At 45.3% G+C, this 26623-nt stretch overlaps 1 protein-coding gene across 5 annotated transcripts in view; it reads left to right on the top strand.

Moving 5' to 3' along the window:
* Positions 1–1605: 1605 nt before the first annotated feature.
* LOC143673317 (stimulated by retinoic acid gene 6 protein-like) overlaps positions 1606–26623 on the top strand; it is a 57399-nt gene continuing 32381 nt past the window's right edge. For 3 of the 5 annotated variants that reach the window (XM_077147641.1, XM_077147640.1, XM_077147639.1), the window contains exons 1-6: positions 1606–1930; positions 10541–10616; positions 15557–15657; positions 18336–18466; positions 22591–22711; positions 25193–25238. In XM_077147641.1, the coding sequence (XP_077003756.1) occupies positions 1911–1930; positions 10541–10616; positions 15557–15657; positions 18336–18466; positions 22591–22711; positions 25193–25238 (495 nt within the window). In that variant the 5' untranslated portion in view covers positions 1606–1910. Of the gene's footprint in view, positions 1931–10540; positions 10617–15556; positions 15658–17710; positions 17847–18335; positions 18467–22590; positions 22712–25192; positions 25239–26623 lie in introns of all 5 variants that reach the window. The other 2 variants (XM_077147643.1, XM_077147642.1) reach the window with 2 other exon arrangements.

Below are 26623 nucleotides of genomic sequence, written 5' to 3'. Positions count from 1 at the left end.
GAGGCCCAATTAATCACCGCTGCTCCTGTTGGGCAGAACGTTCCTAGGAGATAATCAATTGAAATGGGCTAGGATTGGCTGTTCTTGGGTCAGGCCCCGCCGTGGTCCAGCCAGAAGTGGTCAGGAATCCCCTGGGACAGCTCTGTGGGCGAGGCGGGCTTTGTGAGGTTTGGCCAATCCTTAATACACTTCCCTTCCTTAGGCCCCGGTTTTCTTACCCTTAAAATGAGGGACGTGGACCACACGAGGCTTACGAGTCCTCCATTCTGTGCTGTGCTGACCCGAGTAGCAACTGACAGCTGCAACAAACCCTGCCCTTCGCTAGCTTATTACAATAGAATTTTATTTTCTGTTCGCAGAGCAGCTCACATGGGGGACAGCCTATGCAGAGTAGAGCTTCCTGTACATGGTGATTCAGGGGCCCAGACTCCTTCCTTCTTGGATCCTACTTGCTTTAGGGTCTTAGCATCTGGCCAGTGGGTGAGAAAGTGAAGGTAGAAAAGACACTTGCTTTTTCTTCTTAAAAACAATTTTTATTGATGAAACAACATACAAATACAGACATTCTATACATGGTAGACAATCAATGGCTCACAATATCATCACCATGGTCCTTTTTTAGAACATTTGCATCACTCCAGAAAAAGAAATAAAAAGATACAAGGAAAAACTCATACAGCCCCTCCCCTTGCCCCTCCTCCTCATTGACCAGTTGTATTTCCATCGACCCAACTTATTTTAACCTTTGTTCCTCCTATTATTTGTTTTATCTTTTATCCTTATGTTTAACTCATCTGTCCATACCCCAGATAAAGGGAGCATCAGACACAAGGTTTTCACAATCACACAGTCACATTGCAAAAGTTATATCATTATACAGTCGTCTTCAAGAATCAAGGCTACTGGAATACAGCTCTACAGTTTCAGGTACTTCCATTTAGCCACTCAAATACACCATAAACTGAAAAGGGGATATCTACTTAATGCATAAGAATAACCTCCAGGAAAACCTCTCGACTCTGTTTGGAATCTCTCAGCCACTGACACTTTATTTTGTCTCATTTCTGTCTTTCCCCTTGTGGTCGAGAAGGTTTTCTCAACCACTTGATGCTGAGTCCCAGCTCATCCTGGGATTTCTGTCCCACGTTGCCAGGGAGATTCTTAACTGCTGTGGCCCAGAAGTAACCCATATCACTTCTGACATTCCAAGGAGGAGACCCAGTCCCATGTTTGCTCCTAGAGGCGGGGGCAGGTATGGAGGATGTGCAACAGCACAGCCCCTGCCTGGGCAGGTCCTTCCAAGCAGAGTCTTATGTGTGCAAGGGAAGCAGAAATTCCTAGTGTGCAGCTGGCCAGCCTGCCACATGGAACATGTGGCTTCAGGTTTGAAGTCATCTCCAGCCCCTTCTCCCAGCAAATGGGTTGCTTCATTTCAGAGGAAAATCTTGAAGCCAGTGGTTTTGGTTTTACCAAATTGAGATGAAGTGCTAGTTTACTGCCTGTAATAAATTTTACAGCCAGCCAAAGGGGCCTCAACTGCTGGGCAAAGCTCAGAGAGCTCAAGGGCCCCCCCCCCCCCCCCAGTGCCCACAGCAGGGAGTCAAAGAGTCAGCAAGAACCCAGGGGAGAGGAAATAAGGAGAGAGTTCCTGCTTTACAGCATGCAAAGAAGAATAACAAGCAGTGTTCTTCAACAAGGAAGAGCTTTCATTTTGCTGGTAAATCTTTGACTGGATGTTTATCTTTCCTCTGGTTGTTTTTTTCTTTTTGGTGCTGTGAGAAGAACTAGGCAGAACACCTGATCAGCAGAAGCAGTTATAACCAAAAGCCAGGAAGAGCCCAAAGAAGGATTCCGAGAAGCTCCCTCTGCCAGAATATTGCTCACTGGGGCTCCAGGGCTCCCACCCCAAGATGCTGTCCACCAGGGCAAGGTGAGTTTTAGGAGCTGGGCCTGAGACTGGTCTTGCTGAGCGACAGCATGTTCCTGGCAACTTCCCTCTTTGAGGTTGTTGATTAATGGTCACTGGGAGAAAGGTGAGGTCTGTAAGTGGTCCTGCAAAGAGTAGAGATCTGTGGATGGGGGTCCTGGATGCTGGGCTCCGAGGTCAGTGAATAGATTTCAGAATGTCTTTAGTTTGGAGCCACGGCGTGGAATGGAAACAGCCTGGCCTGGTGTTAGAGGGCCCATTTTGAATTATGGCTCTGTCAGGTACTTGCTCTGCAATTTCCAGCAAATCTTAAATCTCAGTTTCCTCATCCCTAAATCAGGTCTGGTAAGTCCTGGCCTACCTAACCCACAGTTTTGCAAAGATCAGATGAGAACAAGACTGTGGAAGGAATACGTAGATCCTGGGAATTATGAATTCATAACCAAACCTTTAAAAATATAAGACCTGAGTAGTGAAGTGCTATTCCATAATATAACAAGTAATAGATTCTTCACCGTCGTGTGTCATATTACATCTGTTCAGAATGATGAGGAATGATATGGAAGAAAAGAGAAATAAAAGAGGAGATTAAAACACAGGGAAGAATGACAAGGGAGGCCCGGAGAAAGGAGGAGACTGAGAGCGGTGGATAGAAGAGGACACGTGGCAGCAAACGGACCAGAGGGGCTGCTTGAAGGACAGGTGGACAGAGATGGGAGGGCACACATGGAGCTGGAGATGCTGGGAGACTAGGCCCCTTTCCTCCCTTCTCTCCAGTCTCAGCTCCTTGGACTTGGAGAAAGGGGAAAAACTAAGAGACAACAGGGAAGACATGTGGTCAGATATGGATTTAGGGACCTTGCCTCTGATCACAAGGTGGAGAATGGATTGGAGGGAGAAATGCTGCAGGTGGCCGAGCAGGTGGGAGGCTACTGCGCTGGCTCGGGCACAGATGGCGGTGGGCGAGGTGGTGCCTGTGGGGACGGAGAGGCGTGGTGGGATGTGGCAGGCCCCGGAGACGTTGGGTTGATCAGGCTTGATGTGGGGGGGAATTGGACAGGAAGGAGCTGATGCCGACCCTGGGTCTCTGGCTTGGACTAACGGGTGGATGGTCATGTTCTTTTTGAGATGAGGACGCCCCTGAGGAGAAGCAGGTTGGTGGGGGCATGCTGTTGGGACATGTTGGACTTGCGGTACCTGTGTCTCTCCATCCAAAAAAGAGATGACCAGGAGGCAGGCAATTGGCCCAATGGGTCTGTAATCAAAAGGGAAGTTTGGACCCAAAGGACACAAACCTGCTCTTGATGCCACCTGTGTATTCCGGACCCTTGACATTCATTTGAAGTCCCCCTTAGGTTCCTCCCAAGGGCCTCCACTCCTCCCTCCAGGCACTCTTCTCCATTCTGGTTATTGCCCCGACACTCTGGACTAACACGGTCCTTCTCACAGGGCAGGGTTGTTTGGCATCTGAGCCTCTTGTTCAGATTTATCTGACCATTGCTGGGTGGAGGGCCACTGTCCCCTCTCATGACCCCAAGCATGGAGCCTCCACCAACGTCTTAATGTGAGATAGCCCCTGAATATGTTTCCTGTTGAGGAAATACTAAGTAGGGTTCAAATTCCAGCTTTGCCACCACCAGCTCAGGGACTTTGGGCATTTACTTAACCTCCCTAAGCCTGGTTCCCCCTCTCTGCAGTGGGAATAATGCCAGCACGCACTGCAGAGGCATGACAGGGCTGAGAGAGGTAACAATTAAGAGGTTAGCCCAATGCCTGACTCAAACATCTGATGCCTGATCGCTGCCGTTACTGTCATGCTGATTAAGTAAAAGAAGCTTCGACAATTTTGACACATGACCAGTCTTATTTCCCCTGTACCCCTATCCTCTCCTTTCCCCCAGATAGCCCATTATTTCATCATGGATTTCATTTTTGAGAGGAAGTTTACTTCCCCCCGTGGAATTCTGGTAGCACTGCACAATGACCTGTGGCACAAATCCATGCTCAACCTTCACAAGCCCCTGCCATTCTCTCGTCTTTTTTCTGGAGTATATCAGACTGCCTCTGCCACAGGAGCTAAAAAGTATGCTGAAGACTGTATAGTAGGATGGAACTTATAGGATCATCCAAATTTTCAGGGTTCAGGTCCTGGCCCCTTAGCCCCCCACTTACTTGTGGTATAGGTTGAGGCAAAGATTTTGATCTCTTGGTGCTTCAGTGTCCTCATGAGGGAATTGGGATGAAAAGATCACCTCACTCACAGGATTTTGGGGGGGAGTAAATTAGTTAATAGACGCTTGGTCCTCAGAACAGAGCTTGACATGGCCCTTGAGAAATGTCGGCTTTGCCTCCGTCCACTTAGGGCGCATTAGCCACTAGGGAGCACCTGCTACCGCCAGATGTTGGGTCAGGGGCTGGGTCAGAGAGGAAAGAGAAGGGCCCACCCTAGAGAAGCCCGCATTTCGTGGGGGACACAGACCCGTGAGAAGATGGCTCACAATAGGGGGCTGCCTGCTGCAACAGTGGGCAAGTGTTCACAGCTCTGAGCAGTCTGACTCCCACTTCACAAGTGACTGCACTGAGACCCATGGGTCCCCTTAGCCTTTGGAGAAACAGGACTTAGCAGCAGAGCTGGCCTAGACCAGAAGGGTTTGTCCTGGCCTCTTCACCCTCTCTATCGCTAACCAAACTGTGGTTGCAACTGAGGAATGAGTATAGGTCTGGCATGAAGGTTGGCTGATAATTTCATTTATGTTGATGAGTAAGATAAATGTGAAACAGCTGAGACGTCTCAGAGCTTCACTCATTCATCTTCGCTGAATTTGATAAAGATTTTTGATGCTGGAGGAATATCCGTGACACCTCCTGCCTTTTTAAAAATTTTTTACTATTCACAAAAGAAAGGCTGCAAACATAACATACGTTTTTAAATCTGCATTCTTGACATTTTCTCCACCACTTTATAGACCATGTAAAAAAACAATAAACCGAGCCCTGCCCAGCAGTGTTTGCCGATTTCCATAGTATAGTTAATCTCACCCTGGCTGCCAACATGATGTCACTAAGCAAGGAGCTGGGAGAGACGTGCAGTAGCAGTCATTAGATAGTGTTTCCTCATGCACCCTCTGTGGGTGTAAATAGCTTCAAGAGCATGGTTAATAGTAAAAGGGAGCAAAATAATTAAGAAGTGATGAGTTTTGAGTCTTTATCGTCTTTATTTTTAATAACATATGCTTTTATTAATTTAACAATGAACTTTTTTCATTAAAAACATATTTTTATTGCGATATCTTCATGCACCATATACAGTCTATCCAAAGTATACAATCAATGGCTCACAATATTATCATATAGTTGTGTATTCATCACCATGATCATTTGCATCACTCCAGAAAAAGAAATAAGGAGAAAAAAGCAAAAAAACCCAAATATCCCATACCCCTTACCCTTCCCTCTCATTGACCACTAGCATTGCAATGTACCCAATTTTTTTAACCTCTCATTATTCCCCTATTACTTATTTGGTTTTTGTCCTTTTTTTTTTTCTTCATCTGTCCATACCCTGGATAAAAAGAGCATCAGACACAAGGTTTTCATAATCACACGGTCACATTGTAAAAGCTATATAGTGATACAATCATCTTCAAGAGTCAAGGCTGCTGGAACACAGCTCAACAGTTTTAGGTCCTTCCCTCTAGCTGCTCAATATGCCATAAACTAAAAAGCGATATCTATATAAGCATAAGAATAACCTCCAGGATAACCTCTCCACTCTGTTTGAAACTTCTCAGCTACTGACACTTTGTTTTTCCTCATCTCTCTCTTCCTCCATTTGGTTGAGAAGGCTTTCTCGATCCCATGACGTGGGTCCTGGCTCACCCCTGGGAGTCCTGTCCCACATAGTGGGAAACAAAATGAGTTCACCTGCTGAGCTGGCTTAGAGACAGAGGCCACATCTGAGCAACGAAACAGTTTCTCTGGGGGTGACTCTTAGGCCTAATTGTAAGTAGGCTTAGCCTCTCCTTTGCAGGAATAAGTTTCACAGGAGCGAACCCCAAGATCGAGGACTCAGCCTGTTAAATTGGTTGTCCCCAATGCTTGCGAGAATATCAGGAATTCCCCAGGTAGAGAAGTTAAATATTTCCTCTTTTGTCTTCAGCCCCCTAGAGGACTTTACAAATACTCTTTTTATTCTCTGCCCAAATTACTTAGGGATGTATCGGGGCATCACACTAATCTGCACAAACCAACAAGATCTCACACCCTACTCAAGGTTCCGTGTAATCACGGTGTTTGAAAAAACTGACCATACAAGTTAAATTAAATAATGCATATTTAATATATAAATTTTGCACCAAATAAACCTCTCTTCCTTTGGTCTCACACAGAAGTCAACGTTTTAAAATATAAACCATATCATCTTTACCCTGTATCTGATTTACCTTAGTCCTATCCAGATCAGCTTCATTCATATCTCTAGTAGAAGTCTGATCACTTTTTCAACTTTTGTAACAGTTGCTGTGTGGGGTAAAAGCTGACTTTCATAGCTGCAGAACTCTACCTCTAAGTCTTAGGTGTCACACAAATACCTGAAGTTCCAGGGAACGAACAGGTTATACACAAATCGCTCAGCATCTCAGAATTTAGAAATAATAGTTATAACTCCAGAATAGATGTGACTGCTGTAAGAGCTTACAATCTAGGAACCTTTAAAATAGGCCCCAACCTGATAATCTAGTCTCTTGATTTCATTCTCTGATTTTGTATATTATAATTAATTCATATGAGTGAGGCAAGATAATATGTCTTTTGCAGCCATACAGTAGTCCGTAATATATATATATACCCCGGCTCCCCCTTCCTTTCCTCAGTCGATGTACCCCCAAGCCACCTCCATCCTATTGCAAATTGGGAACACTACTGCCATAAACACCAGCGTGCAACTGTCCATTCCTACCCCCACTCTCAGTTCTGACAATGACCTCTTAACAACTGCTTACAAAATTCCTGAAAATTACACAGCTGGTTCTTCCAAGATGGTCCCTCAGCACACCAGGCATCTGCCCCAGAACCCCAAAGTAGGATTCTTGGGAGGCTGCCTGAACTTGGTGATACCTGGGGTTCACAGAGGGAAGTAAGTCAAGACTGATCCAGAGTCTGATATTTCAACATGCAGGCCGAGGTGCTGCCAGAGGTACCACGTGAATAGACACATGCGCACACATGGACACATGTCCACACAAACACACCCACACGCAGAGACACACATGTGTACACGTGCACCAAAGAGGTGCACATGTTCACATGGGTGTGTACACACACATGCACACACGCATGCTGCATGCACCTTTTCCCTCCTCCCTAATCCTTCTCTACACTAGACGGTGGGAACACATTTCTACCTGCTGCCAGCAAGTCGGCCAACCCCCTGCTCCCTGGGCTTACTGAGCTGGAGCTGAGATAGAGCAGGCCTGTGTCACATTGCCTGGTCACTGACCCTCTCTGCCCCAGTTACCCGAGGGAAGTTTCCACTGAATTTGACAAACGTTCCCTGAGCCTCTGTGCCAGGCATTGGTCTGGGCTCTGGGGATCCTCGATGAGTCATGCACAGTGCAGAGGTCAGGGGATCTAAGGTGTGAGCCCCCGCTGGGCAGGGAGGATGATGACGTGCAGGGGAGCCTGGCTCCCAGAGTCACCTCTATGTGGGCAAGTTACCAAACCCCTCCTGGCTTCAGTTTCCTCATCTTACAAAGGGGATGATACAACCTACCTTGCAAAGTACATGTGAAGATTAAATTAGGATCATATAAAATAGCAGAGTCTAAGACAATGTGACGCACGATAAAGTGACATCAAGCAATGAAAGCTGTGCTGGTGTGTTTAGCTCCCTGCTGTGGAGTGGTGTTGTTAGGACCTAAGGAAGCAGAGGACTCTGGGAGCCCAGAGACACCCCTTTCCCTGCAGCACAGGGGTGTTGGGGGAGGGAGCGGGATACACAGATGGCTGCACTCTGGACTCACAGCTCTGTGTCTCTCATCAGATTGGCCCCGCAGCTATTTTTGTCCAAGAAATTCTTAGCAATGAAAATTTTGTTTACAAACAGACCTTGCCTGTTTTCACTTCAGGCTGATTTCGTGACATTTTCCCTTCAGAATGGTGTTCTATTGCTTTGGGACACATTCAATCTTCTCCTTGCTTAAAAAGCAACCCAGCCATTCATCTAACTAGTGTTGACCGCTGTCTGCTTTGCCAGGCACCAATCTAAGCACAGCTGTCATGCAACACAGCTCTTTTGTATCGACAAGGAAAATATATAAAAAATATGAAAAGTTGAGTGACCTCCAATCCCACCACTGAGACATACTGCTGTTAACAACTGGGTGTTATAGTGTTTTGTTTTGTTTTTCACTTAACAATATACCATAAGTCCATTTCTGAAATATCATCAGTTTTATGAGGGTCTTCTAAAAATGGGGAGCACTGTTTTGCTGTTGCCCTGTGGATGATGTTTACCCTTTAGCAAATCTGCCCAATCAGCCCTGGACTTACCAGGAAGCAGTATGGACCTCAGAGGTCAAGAATTTGGGCTGACTAGAGGATCTATTTTATCTGTTCACCGCTGGAGTGGGGCTAGCCTAAGTGGACCAGGCTCCATGCAACGGGCCCCGAATTTGGAGCATTACACCATAGTCTCTCCTTGAGCTCAGCTGTTAAGAGATGTCACCAGGCGAAGCCCTGGCTCAGCCCCTCTAAGCAGGAGACGACTCAGCAGCACAGCTCATCAAAAAGAATTAGGCGGGTCTGTCTATTCTGATAGAAGTTTCCTTTATGTTTTCAATGACACGAGAATCAAGCTTAGCCTCATTCCTTTTGTGCTTAAATTCTTCTAAGTTATATAAAATTTTGGCAGGAGAATGGATTCTTATTTTCTGCTTTACACACTTGTTAATTTTTGATGTTTTACAAGGCACATACATTACATTGGGAAGCTTAGATGCCCACGGGAGGGGGAGGATGAGAGCTAGAGCAGCAGCGAGCAGAGAGAGTCAGAGCCCCGAGCTGTCTGTCACATGCCTTTGGGCACCTCTCCGACCATGTATTTAGCTTGTATTCTTAGAAGGAGAATTTCTAGAAATGGAATTACTGCATTTTAAAGGTTCTTAGTATAGTTCACAAAATTAATTCTCAAAGTGAGTATTTCAGCCTGTTTACACTGTGCCCAACAGAAAATCCACAGCCACTTGTCTGCAGGCTCAGTAATGCTGGGCAGGTATTTTCAATCTTTGCAGTTTAGGGGGCATTTGCACAGGGACGTCCTGCCTTATTCTCTCTGTGACACCCCAGTTCATCTCTCGGTGGCCTGTGGCCAGCCCCACCCTCCTCTGGCTTCTCCTGTCACAGGTGGGGGAGCCTCTGGTGGGCCCCACTTTCTGGAGCTGTATGGGGTGAGCTCTTCCTCTTTGGCCCAGTCCCAACTGTCCTCCGTCTTTCAGGCTCGCCTTGTGGATTCCGTGTCCCTGATGGCCGCTTTCAAGTGGGGTTATGTTTTTGGTTTCTTAAACATTTTTCCTATCATTTTGAGGTTTTGGGATGAGATGGAGAGATGGCTATACATGCTCAGCTGTCCCCTGAAAGCAGCAGTCTGGCTTTCACACTCCTCCACATCTCTGCCAGCTCACCCCACCCCAGCCCACCGCTTCCAGGCTGCTGCAGAGGCGGGTCAGACGGCATCTTCCGTGCTGGGAGCTTCTGGGACTGTGGAGGAAAACGTGTGCTCTTGGCCTCCCGGAGGATGCTCTGCGCTGAGTCTTCTGAGGGACAATCAGGAGCTGGCCTGGGAAGGGAGCCCAGGAGGGGGAGCCTGCAGGAGTCAGAGCAGTCTGAGCCAAGGCCAGAGGTGTGAGAGCAGGGAGCTGACAACGTGGAGGCGCCTCCAAAAGGAGGAGGTTCCTTCTGAAGAGAAGCTGTGAAGCTGCTGTCACGTATTTCAGATGTGAGACCGGCCAGCTCTGTCCTGCAGGTGGTGAGGTGTGCAGAGGACAGAGTCCGCAGTCTGTGTCCCAATAGCAGAGCAGTGGACCTGGAGCAGGCTGAGGCTCCTCAACTTCTGATTCCGGAAAACCAAATCCAAAGGCTGATTTCCTGTGCAGCTAGTGACGCCTAAGCTTCAGAGCCCCTCGCTTGGCACAGGCCCCTTCCACAGCTCTGGCAGGATGGAAAGGACCCCAGTCATGTGCTTACATGGTCTCAGGTTTTTTGTGAAGTTTTAGACATTTAGAAAAGTAAGACATTTTTGCGGCTTTGCTAATGAAGTTCCCCTAAAGTAAGGGCCCAACAAAACTTGAATCTATCCTGACTGTGTCCCCGGGAAATGAAGGAGCCAGTCATTAGGGCAGTTGGATAATCAGGTTAGAGAAAGAAATACGAAGGAAGATTTACCCAAGTAGGGAAGACACATCACAGGTGAGACCATGACTCTGAGAACAAACTTGAAAAAAATCAGGTGGTCTTAGTGGTCTACAAGACAGGTACTTGAGTACGATACTCAGGGCTGCAGGGTCAATGACAACAGCATAATTGACCATGTGGACATGTTTTTGACCCAATTTTCAGGACCAGGCAGCTAAATGTTACCTGTGCCAGTTCAGTGGACATGGAGAACTTCCTTCATTACTCCCTCATCCCGTCAGTAAGTAAAGGAAGGGCAGGAGGGGAGGCTGGGCTGCTGCCACACACAGACACGCAAAGAAGCCTAAATAGGGCAGAGGAGAGACATCAGCTTTGTTTCCTTCTAAAACCTTGAATTGCATGAAATTCCCTGCCAGAGGGTTAAGAAGAGCCCAGGAGTCAGGAACATTGGTGTGGTAGTTAGAGTCAGGTGTCAAGTTGGCCAGGTGAAGGCACCTAGTTCTGCTGCTGTGGACATAAGCCAATGGTATGTGAACCTCATCTGTTGCTCATTACATCTGCAGTCAGCTAGGAGGCGTGCCTGCTGCAATGAATGATGTTTGATTTAATTGGCTGGATGCTTAAATGAGAGAGCTTAACCCAAGCAGCTCAGCATACCTCATCTCAGCCCTCATAGCTCAGCCCATGTCTTTGGAGATGCAGAAAGGAATCACCTTGGGGAAAGTTGTTGTAACTTAGAGGCCTGGAGAGAAGGCCAGCAGAGATCACCCTGTGCCTTCTTGTGTAAGAAAGAACCTCAGTTGAAAGTTAGCTGCCTTTCCTCTGAAGAACTAATGAAATAAATCCTCTTTTATTAAAAGCCAATCAATTTCTAGTGTGTTGCATTCTGGCAGCTAGCAAACTAGAATAACTGGCTTTCAATGAAGTCAAAAAGGACATACAATGGAGTTGAGATGTCGTGGAAGATTTGGAGTTAACCAGGCAAAGAGAGGAGTAAAAGCGTTCTAGGCAGAGCAGAGAGCACATGCAGAGACTCTGTGGAGGGAGGGAAAGTGGAGCGTGTGGGGCACTGATGTGGCCTGCTGGGCAGGGTTAAGGAGTTTTGTCTTCACCCCGAGCACAGTGGGAAGTCATTGAAGTGCTTACAGCAAGAGAGTGGTGGGATCAGATTTTGGTTTTAGAGAGTCTTCTGCTTGCAATGTGCTGTGTAGATCAGGTCAGAGGAGGGCAGCGAGGAGGCAGGGAGTCCAATCAGGAGACCCCTGCAGGGGTCCAGGTAAGAGGTGATTTAGCTCCTCCTAGATGATGGTGGTCAACTGGAGATGGTCAGGAGGGAAAAACAATAGGACTTGGTAAGTAAATTAGGAGAGGGTGAGGTCAGGGTGGTTCTGACTTACACAGCTAGAAGGATGCTAGTACCTGCCATTTACCAGTTTAGGGAGGTTAGAAGAGCTGGTTTGGGGTGAATGAAAGAATAGACCAGGGAGAAAAATGATGAGTTCCATTTTAGATTTTGAATTTGCAAAGCCTTCAATACCTCAAGAAGAAATGCTAAGTCTGTAGGTGGACTTGGAGTTCTGGAGCACGTGGGTGAGGTCTGGGCTGTAGATTCTGGTTAGTGAGTCTTCTGCGCACAGGTGGTCTCTGAGAGCACGGGCAGGGCTGGTACCCCCAAGGAAGAAGACCAAGAGAAGGAGCCTGAGGAAGCAGGGGTGCCTGGTCAAGCCAAGAAGCCATTTGAGGTTGGGGATTCTGCATTCCTGGCGATTCCAGGCTTCCCTAGGTGTTGACCCCTCCAGCAGCTCTTCGGGTAGTTAAGAAAGAGAAGACTCACAAGGCTGGCTATAGCTCTCAGAAGGGACAGATGGAAGGAGCAAGGGAAGAGCAATCCTCAGTGAGCACATGCAAAGGCCAGACACCTTCACATAATCTTCAATCTTTAATCCTCACCCTGTTCCGGTCTGGCTTTTGCCACCAACATCCCCTGAAATCAGTCTTGGGGGAACATAATTAGCTCCTTACTTCTAAACCTAGTAGATGCATTCCAGAGCTTGTCTCACATCTGAAGGAATTGATGATGTTCTCCTTTCCTGGCTTCAGTACACCCCATTTCTGGTTTTCTCCTACCTCACTGGCTTCTTCTTCTCAGTCTCCTGGATGGGCCCTTCCTTCTTCCTTTTCCATGTTGATGCTTCTCAGGAAGGCTCTGCCCCAAGCTCATTCCTCTTCTTCCTGTATCCCTTCCCAGATTTGATCTCCTCTCTCACAACCTCCTTCCCTCCAGCTCTCAGATTTGCCTCCCAGACCCAGGCTTTCCTCCTGATCTTTGCTTGCATCCTGGACACATCTGCCTGGGGGACCCACAGGCTATTTAACTCCACATAATCAACTATTATTATGTACTATTCTCCTGTGCCCCCATGACAGGGAGTGTCACCATTAATCAGCCAGCTGTCACAGCCAGAAACCTAGACACATTCTTTTCTTCTTTTTTTACCCTTCATATCCAGTCAGTGAGAAACCTTGCTGGTTTCACCACCAAAATATCTTCCATTGTCAAAGAAAGGAAAATCTGAATGGTAATAATGGCAACTGTCTGCAATCAGTACCTGTTGAAAACGCTGGTTCTCTATCCCTACTCCCCCTACAAAACCCACCACAAAGCACTGGTCTCTTGTGAATGACTGACACAGATTGGCCCCATACATTTGACTTCTGCTCATCAAATGCCAGTTCAATGGAGCAGGTAGAGGGGGCTATTATATATATAAGGGAAAGACAAATCTTTCAGCTCTCCAGCTTGGACCACACATTGACCTTTTCTCAGGGAAGGAAATGCAAACAAAAAGCCAACTAGACAGAGGTTTCATAAGTGGAACTCTAGATTGAATGGTCAGTTGCTATAATCAGAATATATTTTCTTGGACCATGTTTGAGACTCAGAGGAGTGGTATTTTTTGGCTATAATTCTTCACCAGCTAAGAAAAGTTTCTTTGTATAAAGAGTCCTGCTTCCTTTTTCCCTGTCCACTACTGCTGCCCAGTATGGGTCTCTTCCTTTCTCCCGGGAACCTCTGCTCTAGCTTCCTAGCCTCTAGCCCCCTAACTCCACTCCTGTCCCACTCACACCATTCACACCAGCCACCAGAAAGATCTTATAAAGTGAGAAATCTGAACAGGAACACCCACCTCAGTTACCTCCATTCAGTGGTGCCCCCATCAACCAGAAGATAAGCAGCTCAAAGCCACTACCTGTATTTTCAGTCTCATCTTTCCTGTCCCTGATGCACACATTACAGGAATATAGACCTGCTCTAGTTCTACCCTCACCTTTGTGTTCTTAACCTTCTTGTCTTTACAGATGCTATTCCCTTTGCCTAGAATATCCTTCCCTGTGACTGGCAAACTCATATTCCTTCTTCAATAACATCAGGTGTTCTCCCTCTTTGGGATGCCATCTGACATTCACCTTTCCCCCATAAAAAGGCTAGATCAGTTGTCCCTTTGCCAAGTTCCCATAGTACCCAGTGCTTCCCCACCATAGCCTGTCACAATGTGCTTGAATTCTCTGTTCCTGTGAGTATGACATCAATGAATACAGGCTATTTGAAATTCATCTCCAGCTTCTGAAAATACCATGCACATAGTAGGTGCTCAGTAAATATTTGTTAAAAAAATAAGATTTGCCCAGAGTGATTCAATCAGTGAGTGGAAAAGTATTTGCAAAGTCACCTTTGGGGAACGGTGAGAATGGGGAGAAATTCAACTTCCCCAAGTTGAATTCTTGATATTCTCACAAGCAGTGTGGACAACCAAAGCTGTAGGCTGAGCCCCCAGTCTTGGGGTTTGTTCATATGAAACTTAACCCCACAAGGATAGGTCAAGTCTACCTAAAATTTAGGCCTAAGAGTCACCTCCAAGAGAGCCTCTTTTGTTGCTCAGATGTGGCATCTCTCTCCAGCCAACACAACAAGCAAACTCACTGCCCTCCCTCTGTCTACGTGGGACATGACTCCCAGGGGTGTGGACCTTCTTGGCAATGTGGAACAGAAATCCTAGAATGAGCTGAGACTCAGCAGCAAAGGATTGAGAAAAACCCTAGAATGAGCTGAGACTCAGCATCAAGGGATTGAGAAAACCTTCTTGACCAAAAGGGGGAAGAGTGAAATGAGACAAAGTGGCAATGGCTGAGAGATTCCAAACAGAGTCGAGAGGTTATCCTGGAGGTTATTCTTACGCATTAAGTAGATATCACCTTGTTATCAAGACGTAATGGAAAGGCTGGAGGGAACTGCCTGAAAATGTAGAGCTGTGTTCCAGTAGCCATGTTTCTTGAGGATGATTGAATAATGATATAGCTTTTACAATGTGACTGTGTAATTGTGAAAACCTTGTGTCTGATGCTCCTTTTATCTACCTTGTCAACAGACGAGTAGAACATATGGAATAAAAATAAATAATAGGGGGAACAAATGTTAAAATAAATTTAGTTTGAAATGCTAGTGATCAATGAAAGCAAGGGGTAAGGGGTATGGTGTGCATAATCTTTTTTTTTTTCTGTTTTCGTTTTATTTCTTTTTCTGTTGTCTTGTTTCTTTTTCTGAATCGATGCAAATGTTCTAAGAAATGATGAACATGCAACTATGTGATGATATTGTGAATTACTGATTATATACGTAGAATGGAATGATCATATGTTAATGTTTTTGTTTGTTGTTAAATTTTTTAAAATAAATAAATAAATTTGAATAAATAAATAAATCCCCCCACCCCCACCCCCAAATAATAAGATTTGCTGCAACCTTCTTGCTAGGCAATACTTGACCAATTCATACAGTGGATACCTTTTCTTCCAAAAGATAGGCCACCTACATTTGCCCTTGAAAATTATGCTATCAAATGCTTGAGAACATGACTGACTCCACAGATATAAAGCAAAGAAGGATTTGCAAACTGACTAGTTATTACTTTCTTTTTACAAATAATGCAACTGAGAGGTTCAGAGGAGTTCAATCCTCTTCCCAGACAGTTCATGGTAAAGACTACATTTGCACCCCACAACCCAGTGGGAAACTCAAGGATGCCCATGGCCAGCTCCCCAACCCTGGACTGTAAGGAGTGGAAGACATTCTGTGCTCCCACCACACTTCCTTTCAGTGAGGGCACTGGGGCCAAGCTGGCATGTGCCCCTCTCATGACCCTCCTTCTTCTCTACCGGCAGCTTTTCATCATTTTGGTCTTGTCCTTCCTCCAAAGACGAGAGCATCGTAGACAGAGAGCTGGCACTTCTTACCTCCTGGGGAACCCCTTTGGAATCATCATGTGAGTTGATCTGGGATCTACTCCTACGACTTGGGGTGCCTTTTGGTTGGGGTCAACACCAGTTGTAAGGCCAGTGTAGCTCTCAGTACCCCTTCTTGCCACCTACCTCTACCCCTTTGCACAGTCCTGCTTCTTCATGTCCCAGTACCCCAGGTAGCTAGAAATGCTCAGAACACCTTAAAGAGATTCAGACCACTATGGGCAAGGCTCCCCACAACCAGGACTGTGGCTACTTCAGGAGGCAGGAGGGAGAGAGTTCCCTGTCACTGGAGACAGCAAGACTGGGGACCTGTTCTTGCTGGGATGGGGCCATGAGCAAGCGGCAGGAGATGCTGCTGATGGGGGAGCTTCTGCAGGCCTTTTGAGCTCTGCTATTCTGAGCCTCTGCAATCCTTTCTAGCCCTTATCACATTTTTCCTTGAGTTCCAACTGTTTAACTCCGTGCCTCATCACCTGCTACTACTAATGATGATGATAGGGATACAGCAGCTAACAGTTATGACACACTCTCTATGAGCCATGCATTAAGACATTTTCTCTGCCTACATTATTGTGATGAACTGTCTTGCCAACCTGGTATAGTGCAGGTAATGGATGAGCAAACTCAGGGTCAGCAAGGGTAAGTGACTTGCCCAAGGCCACACAGTGACAAGGACTTTAACCCATTTTGGTTTGATGTTCTCTTCAATCCCCTCACTGTCATAACCTGAGCAGTCTCAAGCTGTGGACATGCTGAAGTCTCAGACTTGGGATCTGGACAAGGTAGAAGAAGCCAGGATGTCAGGACCGAGGCTAGGGCTGACCTGGGCTGCAGGGTGGGAGAAGTCCAACCACACTGTACAAGGACTTTTCATGCTGGCTCAAAGCAGCAGCTGGGCTCATCTTGGAAACCACCTAAGGACCAGATAGAGCCCCTCACAAACAACCTAGTCCAAGCTGCATTGGTTGGAACACATAGAAATACTGAGATTGGTGGGTAAAAAGTTTTTCAACACTGTCCTGGATATTTGGCCTGTGGGACCTAGAGCAGGACTTTATAAGAAATAGGAGTTCCACATCAAGCACGCAAACTTTTTACAATAGCACAATTGACTTGTTCCTGGGACAGTTTTCCATTAAACACCTGCTTCTCTGAAAAGTTTTAACCCACATTTTCAACAAATAATAATCCCTCATAGTTGCAAGACAGTCCAAAGTTGATAAAGCAAATACACATTTTTCATCCACCATGATATGAGAAAAGTAAGGGTTTCCATCTCTCTCTTAAAAATGGGGAAAGTGAACCTCACAAAGCCCTTAAGTGCTGCAGAGGGGCTTGATTAGAATTCAACACAGTTGAATTGAACACATTTCCACCAGCATTTGTAAGGTGCATTGCACACCTCCTCTTTGTAAGGTCCTATGCTAGGCCCCAACCCAAGGGGTTTATAGTTTGCTAAACAAGCAATAACACAAGGGAGATGAGCTGCAACAGGACCTGAACTCGTGCTCAGGAGCACAGATGAGGCAACAAGTTAGGGTGGGTGATTAGAATGGGAGTGGGTGCTTGGAGAGGCTCATCTGAGGAGGGGCTGCTCAAGATGAGCTTGAAGGTGAAAAAGAAGGAGCCGAATGGGACAGGAAGGGGAGGCCCAGCTCCTGCATCCCAGTTCCTGCTGCAATGCCTGGCTCAACCTACCCACTGCCATCTGGTTTTTCCTTAATGCTCAGCTGAAATGCCTCTTTCTTAGGAAAGCCTTTTCTTTTCTCCCAAATGCAATTGTTTACTCCAACCTAGGGAAAGCTCTTTTGATTCCAAGGAACAGAAATCCACTCAAGCTTGCTTGCATAAAAGAAAAAGAAAGGTTTTTTTTTTTGTTTTAAAATAAAGTTACACAGATCTCACAGAAATTATCTGTGTAACTGGTAACAGGAGATTTTGAAATGAGCATGTATGGGACATTGATTCTTTCTCTTTTTTTGACTGTTTATGTCACTGAGATTCCCTCAGCACAATTTTTCCATTTTCTTCTCTGTCATCTGACTTAGAATCTCTGCTTCCCTCTAACCTCAGCTGGCCTCTTGCACCGACTCTGATCCCAACATGGCGTGAATTTCCAGACCAGAACTTCACGCTAACTGGCTCAGGTCCTCAGGGTCACAAACCCAAAGAACCAGAAGAGGAATGTGATTGGTCCATCCAAAGTCAGGTGGACGCCCATAGTCCAATCAGGTGGAACCAGGAAGGGGTGACCACAGGGTACCAGCAGAGTCACCGATACCCGGATCTTCATCAGGGACATCAGAAGGACAATTCTCAGAGAAGGCAGCTGGGTGCAGAGCAGGCTACCCCAAACCTTTCTAGGACATACTCTTGCTCTTGTCTCTTGAGGCTCCTTCCTGTACCCCTCATAGATGGAACTCATCCCATTTGCTTTATGTCATGTTTAATTTATGTCATTGCCTGTGTCCATATGACTCAGAGCACCTTGAGAGCAAGAATTTGGCCTTCTTCACTTCGGTGCCCTAAACCCAGGCCTAGCCCCAGACCTGGCACAGAGGGCATTAGTCAATATCAGCTGAACCAACTTTTTAACATTGGATAAACCCTCTGCAGAGTGGGATGGTAACTTTGGAGATGAACTGTGGGAAAGTCTCAGAAACCTTCTGGTGTCACAAGCTGTTTTCCTTGTCCACAGGCCTCTGGACTTTGTGGGCACTTTTAGTAACCGATGGTCCTATGGAATCGCCTTTGGAGCCACAGCGAATAAGGTCATGTTCTTGTTCTCTGAAGGCTACCAGCCCCTGCAGGTCCCGCAGTGGGCCCAAGGTACGAGGACTGCTGTCCACCTGCTGGGAATTTTGTCAAGAGAATTCTTGTTCTCAGAGATCCTCCCGCAGGAGTTCTCAGGGATGGGGGATAGACTATGAAAAACTGTCATTGTTCTTTCCAGCCTGTTACTTGCCCTAGGTCAATTATTAGCTCACAAAGCCTCAAAGTTTGTTTGGGGGCTTTCTCCTAGTTAAATGCAGAGGTTCATTAGATGTGGTAGAACAAAGGCTCAGACAGCAGGTTCTCCATCACTCACCCCCCAAAATCTCTTCTGAGTCTATAGCCATGGCTGCCTTCTTACTATCAAGAAAGCCTAGGTTTCCTCCTCAAAGAACAGTCGTACTTTTTGGGCATTCATGTGAAGCCTCTTCTTTCTCCAGGCCTCATGCTGTCCTTGAAGAAGGGACTTGAATCCACAGATACAGCTATCCCTTCACATCAACTCCCAGACCTCTCTGCCCAGCCCACATGTCTCTCCCAGGCTCCCAGCCTGTAATAAGTCAAATGTCTACCCAATATCTCATTAGTCATGAGGGAGATGCAAATAAAACCATAATGATACACCACTACATGCCTCTTAGAAGCATACAAGTTGATAAGTTTTGACATATTCTTTCTCCTGTGAAATAATCCTCATAATCAAAATAATGGAGATAAACATCAACCCCAAAAGTTTCCTTGTGTCCATTTGTCTGAGTCATGTATACTGGTATCTCATTGTGGTGTTCATTTGCATTTCCAAATATGATTTGAGCATATTTTTGTGTGCCTATTTGCCATACTTATACCTTCTATGATGAAATGTCTGTTCAAATGACTTGCCATTTTTTTTTAAATTGGATTGTTTACTTCTTATTAGGCTTTGAGAGTTCTTTATATATTCTGGCTTTAAGTCCTTTATCAGATACATGATTTTCACACGTTTTCTCCTAATCTATGGCTTTTATTTGCATTCTCCCAAGTGTCTCTTTTGAAGAACTGAAATTTTTAATATTTATGTAGTTTGGCAAACCATGGTAATTAGCAATATCTAGCTGAAGCTTGCATAAAAGTAGCCTCTAGAATAGTCTCTTGACTCTATTTAAACTCTCTTAGCCTTATTTTATTACACTTCTTTTCCCCCTTTCGGTCAGGACAGCATCGTCAATCCCATGGTACCAGGGTTGAGTTCATTTCTTAATACAGTGTGAGGTATGCATTGAAGGATTTTGTTTTTTGTCTTTTTCTTGCATTTGTATGTCCAATCAGATGTTCTATCAATGTTTGTTACAAAAGACTGCTTTGTTCATTTTGTGCCTTTCTCAAAAAGCAATTGGCTATGTATGTGGGGGTCTATTTCTGAACTTTCTATTCTGTTCCATTGATATATTTATTTATCTTTGCACCAATACCATGCTATCTTGATTACTATAACTTTATAAGTCTTGAAATCAGCTGGTGTCAGTCCCCCAAATTATGATATTCTCTGGCAGTGTTGTTTAGGCTATTCTAGATCCTCTGCATTTCTGTATGAATTTTAGAATATATGTCATTTTCTACAAAAAATACTGGGATTTTAACTGGGATTGCATGGAATTTGTAGATCAGTTTGGAGAGAATTGGCCATTTAACAATAGTGAGCGTTCTGACCCATGAACATGATATATCCTTCGATTTGTTTTGATTTCCTTTAATTTCTCTTAGCAATATTTTATAGTTTCAGTGGCCTGGTATTTCACGCCTTTTATCAGATTTATACCTATTTCATATTTTTAATGTTTTTTTAAATATTTTTATTGACAAAACGTATCAACATGCAAACATGAACATTCTTAATATATGAACATTCCATTCTTGGTATATTATCAATGACTCACAATATCATCACATAATTCTGTATTCATCACCATGATAATTTCTTAGAACATTTGCATCACTCCAGAAAAACAAATAAAAAGAAAAAACTTGTATATACCATACCCCTTCTATTTCATATTTTTAATTTTAGTGTTTCTTCACTACTAATAGAGCACACCTGTTAAATCCAATTATTAGCTCTGGAACATTTTGCAGTTTCCATAGGATTTTCTATATAGACAATTATGTCATTTATGAATGGATAGTTTCACTTCTTCCTTTCTAATCTGAAATATTTTATTTCTTTTTCCTGCTTAATTGCATAGGTTAGAACCTCCAACATAATATTGAATGGAAGTGATGAGATCAAAAGTAATTGTCTTGTTCTTAATCTTAGGGGGAGAGCTTGATTTTTCTTAAACATTGATTTTAAGCAATTTGATGATGTTGTGTCTTTGTACAATTTACTTCATATTTCTTGTGCTTGGGGTTTGGTAATATTCTTGAATATATGCCTTTAAACATTATATTGAATTTAGAAAAATTTTCACCATTATTTCTTTAAATATTTTTTCTGTTCCCCATTTTTCAGGGACTGCAATTACATGTATAGTAATTTTGTATATTTGAAGTTCTACAGCTCACTGATGATCTGTTCATTTTTAAAAATTAACTTTTCTCTCTGTGTTTCACTTTGGATACTTTCTATTCCTATGTCTTCGCGCTCACTAATCATTTGTTCTGAAAGCCCAATTTGTCCTAAATTTCAGCCACTGCATTTTCCTCTACTACTTTATAGTTTTCATCTCTAGAAGTTTGATTTGAGTCTTTTTTATATCTCCCACATTTTTACTTAACTCTATAAACATAGTTATAATGAATGTTTCAAGGGTCTTGTCTGCAAATTCTAATGTGTGTCAGTTCTGATTGATTGGTTGATTATTCTCCTCATTAAAGGTCATATTTTCCTTCTTCTTTGTGTGCCTGTTAATTTTTATTTGACACCAGATCTAAATTTTACGTTGTGATGAGCTTGATGTCTCTGCAGTCCTCCAATACTGTTGGGCTTTCAGAGTTGACTAAGGTCTGTTTATACTCACGCATGAATTGAAGTCTTCAGCACTTCACTCAGTTTCAGCTGCTGTTTCCGTTTAAATTTCCAGTGAAATCTGCTGGCAATTTAGGATTTGTCTGTTCTAGGCCTTAAGATGCCCTATTGCCTTCACTCTACTTCCTCTTACTAACATGCTGATATCAAATGGGTCTTGGCACATAGATAACTTTTGTAGATGTTGTCTATGTGTTCCTGGTTTTGCCATCCTAGTTGTTCTGCCTGCTTCTTTAGGGGAATTCAGGGAGATTAAAAATTATGCTACAGCAATTGCTATCATTGCAGCAATTACTCTTTCTCAATGTTACCTGCCTTTCATCCATCACTCAGATTCACACAATGACCAAGCACAGTCAGCCATCTTCCTACCATTCCTTAGGTGAGGAATGTCCTCCCTCCCCCTTTTCTCCATTTTCAAATTCCTGTTTATATTATCATGGCCTTGCTAAATGTCCTTACATCCAGGAAGCCTTCCAGATACCTTCCCCTTGGCAAGATAAGTGGCTCCCTATTCTGTGTTCTCACAGCAAGTGGAATATGCACATATTACACCACTTGGTGTCCTGCCCATCTCTCTACTGGACTGTAAGCATCTCACAGTGAGAACTGTGTCCATCCTTCTGTGTCCTTAGTGCCTGACCCAGGACCCGGCTCAGGGTAGTCACTTAGTAAAGTTCATCTTGAAAGATTAGATTTCACTCGATCCTGATAGTTCGTCTCAGCTAGTTAAGAGCAGAAATAGTACTATTATTGCCTTACGCTTTTAAAGCACTTTATAGTTTGCAAGAAGCTTTTGTGCACGTCACTTCTCCTTCCTGTAATCGTCCATTTGCTGACTTGGTTAAGAACTTTTCTCTTTGCAGTTTTTATTTGTTTGTTAATGTGGTTTGCCTCCACCCATTAGATTGTGAGCTAACCGAGGGTAGGAAGCAAACCTTACTTCATGTCCCCAGAGGTCAGCCCTGTTCCTGGCACTGGATAGGTACTCAGGGAAAGTTTGATGCATGCATAGGTGAGAGAGAGAGATCCTGTGTTAGTCCAACTTGTGCTAAACGGGATTTTCCACAAGCCGCTGAGTCCTGAAAGTTCTCTTGAAGGCCCTCAGCCTGTCTGGACTGCACTGGATCCAGGTGAGAAGAGGGACTCACAGTACCTCTTGCCCTCTCTCCCCTAGCCTTTGTGCTTCTGATTGGAGGCTTTGAAGTCGGCCTGTCCCACTTCCCCTTCTTTGCCTGCCTCTCTTCGGAGTTCCGGCTGGTTAGTGCCATCCTCGGTTTCAGCTACTCTCTGATTTGGTAAGATGGACCCTGCCTTGACCTGAGAACTCCCCTAAGAGGACTCTGTGTTAGTCAGGGTTCTCCAGGGAAACAGAGCCAACAGGGATTTATATGGGCGTGTGTGTGTGTGTGTGTGTGTGTGTATACATGTATGCATATATCCGTGTATTAGTTAGGGTTCTCTAGAGAAACAGAATCAACAGGGAACACTTGCAAATATAAAATTTATAAAAGTGTCTCATGTGACCGCAGGAACGCAGAGTCCAAAATCCACAGGGCAGGCTGTGAAGCCGACGACTCTGATGGATGGCCTGGATGGACTCCACAGGAGAGGCTCACCAGCCAAAGCAGGAATGCAACCTGTCTCCTCTGAGTCCTCCTTAAAAGGCTTCCCATGATTGGATTTAGCATCACTAATTGCAGAAGACACTCCCCTTTGGCTGATTACAAATGGAATCAGCTGTGGATGTAGCTGACGTGATCATGACCTAATCCTATGAAATGTCCTCATTGCAACAGACAGGCCAGCGCTTGCCCAATCAGATGAACAGGTACCACAACTTGGCCAAGTTGACACCTGTCCCTAACCATGACAATCTGTATACACATAATGATATTTATTATAGAATTGGCTCACAAGATTATGCAGATTGTCAGGTCCAAATTCCATAGGGCAGGCCATAAGCTGGGAATTCTGATGAAGATTTTGATGAATTCCCCAGGAGAAGCGAGCTGAATTTGAGATAAAAATTCTTTCTGACTGCTAAAATCATCAGATCTCCCTTTAAGGCCTTCAACTGATGAGACCCCTTTGGTTGCGGAAGGCAGTCTTTTTAGGTTATTGTAGATGACATCAGCTATAGATGCAATGAGCTGACTGATGACTTACATACATGAAATAGCCTCACGGTCATAGTCAGGCCTGTACTTGACCAAACAACTGGACACCACAACCTGGCCAGGTTGACACAGGAACATTACCATCATAGGAGCCATGGTCATAAGGGGAGACTGAGGCCCAGGATGGAAACGGGGTCTGGTCCAAGGTCACATAGTGGTTCCTTTCTTTGGAATGCACTTGAGGCTTCTGAAGGTCTGGCCTGCATTCTGTCTGCTTCACAGGAGGCCTCTCATGGTTTGACTCTTGCTAGAAGTTGGGGAATTAGAAATATCCCTTTCTTTAGACTGTTGAGAGTCCTATCTGGATGGTCCTGCTCAACGGTGCCCAGGTCCCCTCCAGAACCCCAGGAGAACATCCATGAGCTTTACTGCGGCATTCAGGGAAACCCCAGTCTTTCTGCCCAGGTAAACGCTGCCCCTCCATTCACCCAGGACTCTCACCTTCACCTATCCTTCCACTCAGTCAACAGACATTCTATCTCACCTCCACTCCGAGCTGGGGGCTACTGGAAAACAAGACCGAGACTCATGGATCATGTGTACCGGCTCTTTGTCTCTATGTTGTGATTCTCTGGGCAGATCATCTTTCTCCACTAGTCTAGTGATAAATGTATTTGCACTCATTCTGGCCCATGCCCCTTACAGACTGAGACCTTCTTGACCTTTGATGTTGAACTCTGTGCTCTCAGCACCTGCCACTGCATTCTCGCACAGAGTTGGCCCAGGGAATATTTGATGACTAAACTGTGATATGAACATTCCACTCTCCAGCCCCCAAGGCTCATTTCATTGCTCCCAATGCCCTTGCTGTGCCTGCATCCCCTATCCGGCATTTTTGTGTGGTGTTGGGGTCCACAGGCCCACTGGAGAGTGGGCCATCCCTGCTTCCTGTCAGGGATGATGGACAGTTGGCTCACAACCAGTGGACACACCATTGACTCCAATTCCAAAGTACCCAATTAGTATGCTTTAGAACAGTTGGAAGATGGGGTATCCAGGTTAGTTCATCTCCTCAGCTGCTGACAGGTTTTGTGAGCTGGAGAGGAAAAGGTGGTGGGAATTGCCCCCAGCATGGGTGCTCTGAGAGCATGGCACACATGGAAATGTCACAAGAAATGTATGTGGAGGGACAGGAGAGGCCTTGAGATTCCTTATATTGACGGTTGTGCTGAGGCACAAAGTGAGCTGTCCAGAGAGGCAGGAGGCCTGGGTCTCAGTCCTGGCTCTGTACCTTGCTGTGTGACTCTGGACACATCCCTTCCCCTCCCTGGACTCCCATCTCCACACCTGAACCATTAGGAGGAGGGAGGATGAGGCTTCTTAGAGCCCTGCCTGCTCTGCCCTCTGCAGATTCTAAGGTTGTGTCCTGAATGACAGCTTGTGAGTGAAGGACATGTGCACTTGCTTTGGCACAAGCAGGGGGTCTGATCTGGGTGGGACGTACACTGAAGCCTGGGAACCAGCCCTCTCCAGAGGTCCGAGGGCAGAAGGGGCAGGAAGTACCTCCCAGCTGGCGGGTACTGTGTGCTGTCACAGGGGCTGCTCTGGGACTGTGTTGGGAGGGAATCAGGTACCCCATGCCCTGTTTCTGTTCTGCAGGTTTGCTGTCACCATCCTTCACGTTGCCAAGTGTCCCCATGGACAGGTGAGTCGTACCTAAGTTGTTCAGGTACTATGATCATGGCCAGCTTGCTGTGTGACCTTGACAAGCCCCTGCCCCTCTCTGGGTCTCATCTTCTTCATCTGTAAAAAAAGGGAGTTGAAGCCATTCATCATGGCTTGACATTGTTTCGTCCCTTTTGTTGATCAAGGTGCTCATCCCCAGACAGATGTTCCCTCGTTTGACCCCATCACTAGCCCTGCACGGTGGGGAAGCCATCATAAAGCCTATTTTACAGGAGAGGAAACTGAGGCCATGTATATTAAGGAACTCATAGGAAGCTCAGAGTCGGGAGTTGAGGCCAGGTCTGGGTGTCTTCAAAGCCCACTTCTTTGCACTCATTCCTGTTGCCTGAATTTCTCTGTCTACAAACGGGAGACTCAGACTTGGTGCCCCCCAGGCAGCCTTGTTGTGCATTGGCCTTCTTGGAGTTGGGGGAACCTGGCTCACCTGTTTAGCTCTCTACCCCTAGGAAGATGAATGAGGCACCTCACACTGCACCTGAAGTGTTACCACTGGGTTGCAGGGAACATGGGAGACCCCCGGCCCGGGAGCCCCTTAGAGACTTTCCAAGTCTTTCCCAGGCATTAATAACTGTTGAGAACTAAAGGGGTGTGGCGGCCAGGCCTTCCCTGCACATCCCTGCAGTGGGCTCAGGGGTGTCCTGCGGACCTGTGTCTGTGACACACCCTCCCCATCCCCACCGGGATATGGGCCCGAGACCCCAGCAGTTAATGCTCAGCTTTGGAGCCTTGGAAATCTCTCTGTCTTCCAGGGGTTCTTTCGAAATTGCAAATGTCTGTGGTTAACGGGAGGAGAGGGTAAGAACTGATTCAACCCTCAGAGTCACCAGTGTTTGCTAAGGCCTGCTACATGCCAGGCATTGTTCTAGGCACAGCTCCAGTGGTTAACCCTCAAATCCTCATGGTGATTTTGAAGAGGGTGTGCTGGTGAGATCCCCATTCCACTGATAAGAAATCTGAGGCCCTGTGGAAAATATGATTTATTTAACAATCATTGGGGTGGGATTCAGCTTAAGGGAATAATGAAAGATTTGGTCTCATATTCAAAAATATTTGTTGCAACATTTTTATAAAAATGAGACATTGGAAAGAGCTTAAGAGGTCGGCGATTAGAAGAAAGACAATAAATTTTGGTTTATGCAAAAATATATTATTTTGTAACATGAAAATTAATATTTGCAAGTAATTTGTTACCATGTGGGAAAGTGTTTATAATAATGTTAAAAGACACAGACCTGCATATTTGTAACAATCTCAATTGGTAACAGATACAGATAGAGATGGAATACATATAATATTGACAGAGGTTGCATCTAAGCCGTAAGCATTCACGGGAGGAAGATGAGG

Source organism: Tamandua tetradactyla, chromosome 2, assembly GCF_023851605.1.
Source record: "Tamandua tetradactyla isolate mTamTet1 chromosome 2, mTamTet1.pri, whole genome shotgun sequence".
Taxonomy (NCBI): Eukaryota; Metazoa; Chordata; class Mammalia; order Pilosa; family Myrmecophagidae; genus Tamandua; species Tamandua tetradactyla.
The sequence above is the reverse complement of the archived record's forward strand: the minus strand, read 5'-3'. Positions and strand labels throughout refer to the sequence as shown.